This window comes from Sesamum indicum, linkage group LG9 (assembly GCF_000512975.1).
Source record: "Sesamum indicum cultivar Zhongzhi No. 13 linkage group LG9, S_indicum_v1.0, whole genome shotgun sequence".
NCBI lineage: Eukaryota > Viridiplantae > Streptophyta > Magnoliopsida > Lamiales > Pedaliaceae > Sesamum > Sesamum indicum.
The window spans coordinates 7,312,860-7,325,099 of NC_026153.1; the positions used below are offsets into that span (position 1 = coordinate 7,312,860).

The 12,240-nt window shown below is 32.8% G+C and overlaps 3 protein-coding genes across 3 annotated transcripts in view; all 3 read left to right on the forward strand.

The window, feature by feature from the left end:
* LOC105171005 (dnaJ protein homolog) overlaps positions 1–353 on the forward strand; it is a gene marked incomplete in the record, with an annotated part of 2,621 nt that extends 2,268 nt beyond the window's left edge. Inside the window, 1 exon segment of the mRNA XM_011091994.2 lies at positions 1–353. Within this exon segment, the coding sequence (XP_011090296.1) occupies positions 1–96 (96 nt within the window).
* Positions 1,898–2,785, forward strand: LOC110012587. The gene has a single exon (XM_020696793.1). It carries the CDS (start codon positions 1,898–1,900, stop codon positions 2,633–2,635), a length of 738 nt encoding a protein of 245 aa, XP_020552452.1. The 3' UTR covers positions 2,636–2,785.
* LOC105171006 (E3 ubiquitin-protein ligase PUB23) lies at positions 8,333–9,863 on the forward strand. The gene has a single exon (XM_011091995.2). The coding sequence runs from the start codon at positions 8,565–8,567 to the stop codon at positions 9,765–9,767; it is 1,203 nt and encodes a 400-aa protein (XP_011090297.1). The 5' UTR covers positions 8,333–8,564; the 3' UTR covers positions 9,768–9,863.

Genomic DNA, 12,240 nt, shown 5'->3' on the forward strand with positions numbered 1-12,240 from the left:
GAGATGAGGAGGAAGCAGACTCAGCATCAGGAGGCTTATGACGAGGATGAAGAAATGCATGGAGGAGCCCAGAGGGTGCAATGTGCTCAACAGTGAGGAACTATTGAGGCGAGGTGCTGGCTTTTGTCGTCCAAGGGAGTCGATTGTGTTGTCAGGACCTTTATAACTAGTGATAAACTTGAAATGCTAATTCTGCGTTGAGGATTTATGTATTGATTTCATATATGTGATCAATGTAACAATTTTGTGTTTGTTGTCTGCCTTGACGTGTCTGTCCAAGTAAGGCTTGAACAATGCACTACAAAAGCTTGTGCGCTCTTGGTATTAAAACTTCGGGTCCTGATCGGTTCTTCTATGGTTCGCCGTGTGTAATTCAACAGTTAACTGGGAGGGGTATGGGGTGTGCAGAATTCGGTTAACTGGCTTAAAGTTTTTGGTTTTACTAAGGTTTTTTCGGTGGTTTTTTTATCTTTGTTCGGTGATCAAACGGAAAAATCGAAATTTTTTTATATATGTATGTTAATTTTATTAATTATATTAAAATATATTATATATTTTGCTTTTAAGTCAATAAAAGAACTCTCACTCTCTCTCACTCAGCCGCTTGGCACCAATGAGAAAAAGTAAAGGATGATTATATTCGTCTTTTTTAAAATTTGATTTAATTACATGTAGATTTTATGCGATTTGAAAATACATTTAGCATTTTTAAAATTTGCTTTCATATAACAAATAAGTTTTTTTGTTAATTAGAATTTACTAAATTTGTTGATATTAATAAAATGAATAGAAAAAAAATTGATATCTATTCAATTGATTTATTAATAATTTTTTGTAGGTTAAATAATTTTTTTCGTACAATTAATTTTAATCATTTGACTCAATTTTGGAAGATTTTACTTTTATATTTCAAGAACAATTTTAAGGTATATGCATTCATTAAATTTGCATCTCGCATATAATGTTGGTTATTTTTCAAGAGCAATTTTAAGCTATATGCATTCATTAAATTTGCATCTCGCATATAATGTTGGTTCGATCGGATTCTTTAAGTCTATTGAAAAAATATTTGTTTATATTACACTTAGAGTATTAGGATGAACTATTAAATAACGACTAAATTAAATATTGTCAAAAATAAAAAATAAAAATGAATCCAGACCAAAGTTATAGGATGAAAATTTTCTTTTTCACTTTTTGTAAAATTACATGAATAACTTTCAAGGTCAAATAAAATCAATATAAAAATATAAGTATTGATTATACTTAATCAACATTGATCATAATTTTAATTATGATAAAAATATTTATAATAAATTTTAATTGATTGTAATTTTGACATTGTCCTGAAAATATTACAACTAATATTTATTACACAATCATGATCAATTAGCATTTCATTATGATTTTTCATGACTTTCAAACATGATAATTTATCATAACAGAAATGATCATACATCTTCTAGTCCTTTCAAAGTTTAATTATTGTTCCAAAATGAATATTTATATATATATATATATATACTGATTAATGTATAAATAGAAGTAAATGGAACTTATAATTAAAACTCAAACTAAAACCTCATCGGATTCCAAGAAAGCAATCATGCTTTCTCGTGTGAACAAATCCCACTATAGATGTGACCTCAAACTAACATTTTAATTAATTTCCATATATAAATTAAACCCACCAATTTAAATTTGGAAACTTATTATTCTTTCTTGAAAAAAAAAATATTTCATAAATTCAAAAATTATATAAGGTAAGTTTTCAGAAGTGGGTTCGGACTTTCCTACGAGAAATCAGATTGATCTCTCTCTCTATATATAGTCCATAACATTCTACGTACTCTATAATTGACTACATCTTTAGAAGTAAAAATCTCTGTTTGCATGCATGGCGCCTTCTTCTTCTTCTTCCATCAGCATTCTCTCTGATTCTGCAAAACACTCTTCCGTTTCTTCCACTACTTCTACTACTCTTCATCAACATACTGTGATTTTCGGTACTTCCATCAAGAAAGATCCATTCAAGAACGTCCAGAATCATGTCGGAAAAGAAGAAGACGGCTTCTACTTTGTGAAGACAACCTCAGTTGTCCTGGCTAATGGCAAAAGAAAGATTCCTCAATTCATCGACTTCTTCGCTTCAGGCGAGACGTCAAAAGCCGATCAAGAACCGGCCATCAAGAAAAGGAAGAGGACTGCAGTCGGGCCGAGATATTCTCCCCCTCCTCCTCCGATTACTGATCTTGATCTCAGCATTGGGCGTGGCAACTGGCAGCAACCGGCCGATGATGAGGATCAATGGAAAATCAAGAAAGTGTTGAAGAAAAGCGACGTTGATGGTTCGTCCAGGCTTCTGCTGGGGAGATTGTTGGTTCAAGAACATATTTTACCTCATGTACTTATGGGCGAGCAGGGAGTGGAGATTAAGGTTTGGGATGTGGATACAGGGTCACACCACATGCTGCTTCTCAAATTATGGAAAAGTAACAGTTTTGTATTTGTCAAGAACTGGGTGTCTGACTTTGTGACGAGGAGGGACTTGGAGGAGAAGGATGAGATCGGGCTCCGATGGAATCACCAGAATTCCCGCCTCGACTTCACCGTACTTAAAAGAGGAAACCCATGATTTCATCTGAACTGATCGATCATGTGGATGTGGATGTGGATGATGACAACGCGCGTGTTGATTCAATTGTTTTGTTAATACGTACGTTGTCACAGTAATCAGGGTTTTGGGGGTTCCTGGATTATTGATTTGGATGAATGTAATTAGTACTAATTAGAATAAAACTACAACTCAACTATGTATCATGTTTCTGATTGATGTTGTCGGTCTATATATCTCTCCCTTGCATTCTTATGTTAATTCAGGATATAATTTCCCAACAACGTTGTGATCTATTAATTCTGATGTTTGTTGCTTAATTAAATCTTAATCTTTCTGTAATTGAAGACGCTAGTACATTTAATTTGTTGTTTCTTAGTTCTTCTTGGGTGAATTAATTGCTCTATCTATAGTCTATACATCCAATTCTAATTATATACTATGTTAATTAATTCCATTATTGATTTTCAATTCATGATAACATTGCATCACGAAAAGAAGCAGAAGATTAGAGATAAAAAAGAAATAGTAAAGAGTGATGCGAATTTTATTTTATCATAATAATAAATTTTTCCAGTTTTTATACTGATGTTGTAAAATATATCACGCATAAGAATTGTTTGGATGGAATAATTATAGATAAAGTTATGGATAGAAGTAATTAGTGTATACAAATAATAATGAGCTAATAGAAAAACTTATTTGTCAGTGCTGTATATATTTGTATTGCTACTAAATTATATCTGATTATATAAAAACACAAAGAATTATGGAATTGTTTAGCATCTCCTTCCTATTTTGTCATGTGATGATTATCACATTCACACTATATTTAAGAGAGGTGGAAAAGGGAGGAGAGGCTTCACTTGTAAGTGTAGAGCAAAATCCAAATCACTCACCGTGAGCTATAGAAGCATGATCAGTAACCAAAGTTTTAACACCAAGTTTTTGTGGTGCATTGTTCAGCCTTATTTGCAGAGATATGTGAAGGCAGACAACAAACACAAAATTGTAACATTGATCACATATATGAAATAACTACATCAATCCTCAACACAAAATTAGCATTTCAAGTATATCACTAGTTATAAAGGTCAGATAACACTTTTAATTCCCTCAGACGACAAAAGCCAGCAGTTCATCAGTATTCAGCACATTGCACCCTTTGGGCTCCTCCATGCATATGTCCTTGTCATAACCCTCCTGATGCTGAGTCTCCTTCCTCCTCAATGTTCACGTCGTGAAGGGTTGTCTCCTCGCACTCATCCAGCTCCATGTCTGTTAATTGTGAGTGGGGCTTCGGAGGAAGAATGTTTGCCAGTGCATCAACTTGATCCGGAGTTAAAGAATCTGGAAAGTCAACAATGAATATACAGTTTGCCCTTCGTGAAAGGTCTCTGACACATTGGCATCCCTTCATATTGATCGCCTTGTAAGAATCTGCAGAATTAGCATGCACAAAGATGAGTACCTCCAACTGCATAAACTAGAAAATGACTCGCATCAGAAGAATTAGGGGTTGCTGGTTAACCCCAATGAAGCATAGACATTCTCGGCAGTTCACAATCATTATAAAAAAGTAGAAGATTAGTGACAAAAAAAATAAAGTGACAATTTTAATATTGTCACTAATATATGTGTAATATATTGAGTGACAAGAATGTTTATTTTAACACTACTGAATTTCATGATTTTAATAACTACTATTATTTTGCAAAAAAATGTTAAGGATTAGTGACAAAAGAATGTATACAAAGTTTTTAAATACTATTAGTGGCTTATATAGTGACGATCTAGTGACAACAAATAATAGTTGTTACTTAATTGTCACTATAGATATGTCATTAATCGTACTTAGTGACAACTTTATACACAATTTTTGTCCCTAAAATTATGTAGTGATAAGATAAAAATTATTGTCATTTAATATATATTTTTAGTGATAAATTTAAAATTGTCACTTAATATTTTGTCACTAATATCATATTTTCTTGTAGTGAATCTAGATGCGTGTGGCTGCAGTGATCAGATGAACACATTAACAATATTCAACTCTAACAGCAGCCTGTATAAGACAATTATTTAAGCATATATGGGTTCTGCTTTAGCAACAAGAACATCTGAACTGCACCATACTGAAGACCTCAACTTGTGGAATGATTGAAACGTTTTAATCACATTCGATGTGAATAGATACAACCTTCAGAATACATGTCTATCTGGTATATAAAACACAACAAAGTAGCAGCAGTGTAGCAGTCATCATCAGCAGCATGCATAACCAGTTATATGATCATATCAAGATACAAACTATATCATCAAAATGTTAGAGATGGAATCACATTGCCGAGTGTAACCACATCGCTACCTTGCCAACAGCGCCAAGCACACTAGTTGCATCAGAGCACCCATAGACTGTTGCATATCGTAGTGGTGCCAAAATGTAAATTACTGATTCATGGATTTACGACCTCAGCAAACAAACAAAACACAAAAAAGATAAGCTCTTGTGCGAATTTTACTCTGACAGTGTATGTAGAGAACTTCAGAGATTGTAATTGACTTGTTGACAAGCACCAAAAAGGGTACTACACCGGTGTAAGTAACTACCTAGGGTAGCCAGTTGAATTGCATACAGAAAAATATATTAACAAATAATCAATACCCAATCGATCTGCAATCATGATTATATATAGTTATAGTTTCAATCAACTATATAGCTTCATCAAGAAGATAAATCGTAGATCCATACACAACCCAACTAAATAAAGAAACCAATTTCACAGGAACGACAGACTAAGCTGATAAAATTTACACACCAGAGAATCATCACCTTCTGCTTCTGCTGAGTCTGCCAAGAGGGAAAGAATATTTCCAAGATGTTTCTACAAATAGGATAGCTGATGAGCCTCTTCATCAGCTTGTAATGGCATGGACGGCCGGCGGAAGGAGCAGGGGCAGCGTGTGGTCTACAGAGGGGAAGGAAAGGGGAAAAACAGGGGAAGAGAGAGAGAGAGGGAGGGCGGCGGCAACGAGGGGAGGAGAAGGGGGAAAAAGAAAGGGAGGGAAAATTTAATTCAAATTACGCTCATTTATAAGAATTTGACAATTAATCATTGATTATTGACATAATTAAAAATAAATAGTTACACTAAATAGTCATTGATCGTAGTAACACAATAATTGTCGGTTGTAATTTTTTTAAATGCGACTAAAATATTTTTCATGATCATAGATCATGACAAAAATATTTTCGTTGATTTAAGTTTTTATATTTATTTAATCATAAATAATAATAATAATAGTTTATTACGATATTAGTGTATAGCCATAAATTATAACAAATGGTAAATTTTGGTGTGGTGAATGTATCTAAGTGACCATATCGCACCAAAATTGGTCCGTTAAATTGTTACATAAACGTGATTGGAAAATGCAGTCAAAATCGGACGGTCTTGTTTGGTTTGGTAGAGATATTGGTGTTCAGACTTCAAAGTCAGATAAACAAACTGCATGACAGTAAAAAAGAAAAACATGAAATTGATTAATATTTGAGATTAATTATTTTGATTATTTAAGATTAATTTAGTATTTAACTATAAACGTATTCACTTCTCACATACGTTCATCTTAAGTTGTAATGCAAGGAGTGCGGATGCAATTATTATTCTTTTTTTTTTTTATTATTTTCCAAAAACCCCTATAAAACCTCTAGTTGTATAGTTTTCGCAATCTTTTTTTTTTTTTTTAATCTTTCTGTATATGTCCATTTTTTCTATTTTTGTTATTATTTAATTGACATAATTTTGAACTATAATTAATATTAATTGACTTTTCATGCTGCAACACGATTGATGTTAATTAGTATTTATCATAATTTTTTATTTTGATCTTGATAATTGATCATGATAAAATATTATATTTTTAGTAAGGCTTAAACATATTTTTGGTTCCGTAATTTGGATATTTAGTACTTTTATTCTCTGACTTTTTATGGTAGCATTTTGATTTTATATTTTTTTAATTTTTGCAATCTCGATCATTTTTTTGCTATGATTGATCGCCATTCTTGTTGGAAAAATGCATGTGCATGTCATCTGACCTTTTAAAATTCGGGCTAATGCTCCTGTTGACTTATTTTTTTCAGCATTTTTGTCCTTTAACTTTCTAGAGTAGCATTTGATCCAACACCTTTTTAATTTTCTCAATTTCAGTGTTTATTTTTTTTTGGAGCTCACCCTTCATGTTGGTGAGATGAACTCCGGACAAAAAAAAATGAATGAAATCGTAAAAATTAAAAAGATGTAAGATCGAAATACTACCTTAAAAAGTTAAAGGACGAAAATCAGCCAAATAACCTAATTAAATTACGGGACAAAAAATATATTTAACCATTTAATGAGACGTATTCCATATTTGTTTCTCAAATTTAACAATATTGATGCATTTAATTAATTTAAACATTCTAGCATTATACCCCTCACTTATTGTCTTTTATACAAATCATCCCTATCTTTTAAAAAATTATAAAAACCACCCTGACAGTTTTTAAAATTAAAAAATGCCCCTATTGACTAGGCTAACCTTTGAAATAATATTTCGAGGATAGAAATGCCCTTAGGGTGTTTCTGTTATTATCAAAAGGTAGAAGGTATGTTAAAGTAATTTTTTTTAAGATGAGTAATATGACCCCATATATTTTATTTATTATTTATATCAATTTTTAGTTTAAATAAATTATTAATCAACTTTTTTTTGTTAATAAAATAATTTTAATTTTAATTAAAAATTGACATAAATAATAATAAAAATATATGGGGTCATATTACTCATCTTCATAAATATTACTTTGACACTGTTCTACCTTTTGATAATTACATGAACACCCTAAGGACATTTCTATCTTTGAAAAATTATTTTAAAGATTAACCTAGTCAATAGAAGTATTTTCGAGTTTTAAAAATTGTTAGGGATAGTTTTTATAATTTTTTAAAAAGCAGAAATAATTTGTGTAAAAAGACAATAGATGAAGGGTGTAAATATAATTATCCATGTTAAATAATATAATAGGTCATTTAAAGTAGTTAGAGAAACTGCACCAAAATCAAACGTAATCCAAGTTAGAAACTAGGTTAGGATTAGGGCGGGCAAGTGCAAGCGCGGAAACCCCGGCGAGGACCGCTGAGCGGCTGTCGCCAGTGGGCACGCGGGCAGATCATGTGCCATCCCCCCTTGAGCTGTGAAAACCCAGACTTTAAAGACACTGTACAGTTGAGAAAAATATTATTATTATTTCTCCCACATTATTTATTATTATTGCCCATTAAATTATATAATTGGAAAGTCAAAAGAAAACTCAAAAGGGCACCAAATCCAACACCGACGTTGTTGGTCTGCTCTCCCCATACATTGTGCCACATGCATTAATTGAACACCCCACTAATCAACTAATATTTTTTTCCATGTAATAAAAAATCTATTTTTTTAATTATAAATTAATATTTTTTCAGCCTGTTTTGAGCTTTGTGTTCCTCCAAGACCTGGGAAAAGGTCCATCATCAACTCTTTATACTTGTCTCTGTCCTTTGAATTTCCGTGCATTGACTTTGTCCTTTTTTTAAAAAAAATTATTTTAATTCTGCAACTTGTACTGCACTGCTTTTCATTTCTCCATATAAAGCCTTAACTTTGCGTCTCAACTGCTGAAAAACTTGGAGCTCTACGTACTACATTATCCACCACTCAATTTTTGTGAAGGTTGTAAGAAAGTTTCTTAGGGCTTTAAATTCTAATTCTATACATATTAGGTCGATCGATCGATGATTAGTCGATTGATCTTTCAAGATTTTGATCTTGACATTTGAGTTCTTCTTGAGTTGCTTTTCTTGCAAGAGCTGAAGTCCTAGCTTTCTTGAAGTAGGAATTAATCAGGCTGTTTGGTTACACATCCATGGAAGAAGCATATGAAGTTGAAATCCCGTGTCACTTTCTGTGTCCCATCTCCATGCAGCTCATGAAAGATCCTGTCACGGTCTCAACCGGGATAACTTACGACAGAGAAAGCATCGAGAAATGGCTGTTTTCGCGCAAGAATCCGACATGCCCCGTCACGAAACAGGAGCTTTTTAACACGGATCTGACCCCAAACCACACTCTCCGGCGACTGATCCAGGCTTGGTGCACTCTCAATGCATTTGAAAGAATACCCACCCCGAAGCCCCCCGTTGACAGATCCCAGATTGTAAAGCTCCTGAATGAAGCCAAGAATTCGCCGAAATCGCAGCTTGTTTGTCTCCAGAGACTCAGATCGATCGCGCGCAGAAACGAAAGCGGCAAAAACCATCTCCAGGCCGCGGGGGCGGTTCATTTTCTTCTCTCCGTTGTAAGGAAAAACGAGGACGCCTTCTCCAGGGACGAAGCTTTGAGCCTTCTGCAAGAAATGGAGTTGTCTGATTCAGATTTGAAGACATTTTTGTCAGAAAATGGAGGGATCCTGGATTCCTTGATCCAAGTACTGGAAACTGGAGATTGTCAGAACCGGACTGTAGCCATGATGTTATTGAAATCCGCATTCTATGTAGCCGACCCCGCAGATCTGATCGGGTCAAGGCCCGAGTTATTCACCCATATAGTCCACATTTTGAGAGACAGGATATCCCAGCAGGCCACGAAGGCAGCACTTAAGCTGCTGGTGGAGCTCTGTCCATGGGGGAGGAACCGGATCAAAGCGGTGGACGCCGGCGCCGTTGCCGCCCTGATCGAACTCCTTCTTGAAACGGCCGACAGAAGGGCCTGTGAGCTTGTCCTGACGGTTTTGGATCAGCTGTGCGGCTGCGCCGAGGGCCGGGCGGAGCTGCTGAGACACGGGTGCGGATTGGCCGTCGTCTCCAAGAAAATACTCAGGGTTTCTCACGCAGCAAGCGAGAGGGGTGTAAGAATCCTGAGCTCGATTTCAAAGTATTCAGCGAATTCCTGGGTTCTTCAAGAAATGCTGCAAGTCGGGGTTGCGTCAAAGTTGTGTTTGGTGCTGCAAGTGGAAGCGAGTCTGAAGACTAAAGAGAGGGCTAAAGAAATCCTGCGGTTGCATTCTAGGGTTTGGAGGGATTCTCCATGTATTCCTCCACATTTGCTTACTTCTTATCCATCTACTTAGATGATGATGATGATGATGTTTTTTTTTCTTTTCTTAGATTTTGTAAGAAAATTGGACTGGATTCGAGCACGATGAAAATGGGAAATTTTAGTTCAACCCGTTTTCGAAAAACAGTTCTGTAAATTCAATCGCATAATAAGTATAATAATATATAACGATAATTATATTTACATTTGTTGATTTATGGTATGTTTAGATAAACTATTCCTATCTTTAAGATAATTACATATACACCCACCAAAATATCGTTATCACTTACACAAACCACTCCTTACTTTTTTAAAAATTTACACACACAACACCTAAAATTGTTAGCATCAATACACAAACTACCCTTATATTGGCTATTAGGGGTAGTTTTTATAATTATACAAAAAATAAGAGTGATTTATATAAATAGACCATAGATCATGGGTATAAATATAATTATTTTTCATATATACTTGTGTGCATTGCTTATTTAATTATATACAAATGATTAATCGAGTTGGCAACTAAGCTTATTATTTCTCGAGTGATATTATTCGAGCAAATCTAAAATATATAAGTATGATGTAGCTCATCTATTTCTAAATATCTAATGATATACATTTGATCTCGCCGGTGAAGAGTTCGTAAGAAAAATGGAAGAGGCTTACGCTAAATAAGGGAAAATTATAAGTTTGGTCTCATTGGTACAAGAGGTTATAATTTTAGTTATGTCGGAATTCAATTCGATAATTAAGTTTTACAAAATTTTAAAAATTAACATATAACATTGCCAGAAATTGCAATTTGGCTGAAATTTGGGCTCATGTAATTAATTAATGTAGGTGTACATGTATTTATTGTTAGGCGGTGGATAATTTATTATTATTTATAATTTAATAATTACTGAATCATGTATTGATTATTAATTAAAATCATAATATAATAATTCATTAATTATCAATTCTCTAAGAAAAATGAAGCGAATTCACTAATTGATAAATTAAGAAGGGTTTGGGTTATGACACGTTATACATGAACACGTGCATAAAATAAATGGCTATTTATCAGTTTGATTTATTTTATTATTTTCAATTCAGAGTCAAAGTTAACTAAAATTAATTCCACCTCACTTTGCATGCATGCTTTAATCATATATTTATATTAAAAAAAATATTAATAAAATTAATGTATATGGGATGCAATTATTGACCACAGTTAAGTAATCTTCTCACAATCTTGAAATCATTACATAAACAATATCGATAAGTTAATATTATACCTAATTTTGAATGGTATGCAATCATCATATTTAAATTAAGGTTCAAAGTTGATGGTCTGAGGGCTGAAGAGTGGACCAATTGCAAGAAGCAGCTGAATTATTACGTAGGTTGGAATTTGAAATGGACCACGTTAATGTCGCAAATCGGACCACCTGCGATTAACATCACTTTTAAGTCAATTTATTCACAAATTAATTTGTATTCTTTTTACATAAGAGTATGTTAACATATTAGTTGTTGTGTTCAAATCTCAATTATATGATTCCTTTATATAAAGATAAAGAGTAACCATTGAGATGGTAGTTCAAGTTGAACATACTGTATATTAATTCTCAAAAAGGAATTGCATGTTGGGTGTTGGTTACTTCCTTTTCAATTGTCAAAAATAAAAGAGATAAGTATATTTTCCTTTCAAAAGGTTTGATGCAATTACACGTATACTTCTTGTGGTTTGAAAAATTACGTGTAACACTTTTGGAGTTTGTTTTTGTTTAACAAATAAGTCTATTCGTTAATCAAAATTCATTGAATTTGCTGACATTAACAAAAAAACTGAATAAAAATTGGCATTTACCTCGATTGACTTATTACTAAGTTATTGTAAATCAGATGATTTTTTTTCTGACTAAACTAACTTTATAACAGTGAAGATATACCTCCTCACATATATATTAACACTTGAAGGCTTATGGGGGTAATTTGATCATAAAAAGATTTATTTGACCTGTAATAAATTCGTAATAAGTCAATCGAGGGTAAATACAGATTTTTTTTCTGAATTTTTTATTGATGTCAGCAAATAAATTCGGTGAATTTGTCTAATGGAGAGACTTATTTGTTAGACGGAAGCAAACCTCAATAGTGCTAAATATAATTTTTCAAACCATAAAGAGTTTATATATAACTACACCAAACTTCAGAAGGAAGAGTGTAATTATTCCAAAATAAAGAGAGAACAGAAAAAAAATCCAATTTAATTATCAATACATATTTCATTTCTTCAAAAAATTAATTAGCTTCATTCTTGTGATATATCTCAATGTTAAGATAGTATATCAACTAATAATATAACTTTTTCATAATATTTTGATATGACATTGCTAATAATTTTAAATTAATAAAACAATATAACTATCAATTTTATTTTAATAAAAAATATTTTTAATTTGACACCCGTAATAATAAAAAATAAATATGGGTATATTGATTTGATACGACTAATA

Coding starts and splice junctions, on each gene's coding strand:
- LOC110012587 (XM_020696793.1), top strand. CDS start 1,898: ATGGCGCCTTCTTCTTCTTCTTCCATCAGCATTCTCTCTGATTCTGCA.
- LOC105171006 (XM_011091995.2), top strand. CDS start 8,565: ATGGAAGAAGCATATGAAGTTGAAATCCCGTGTCACTTTCTGTGTCCC.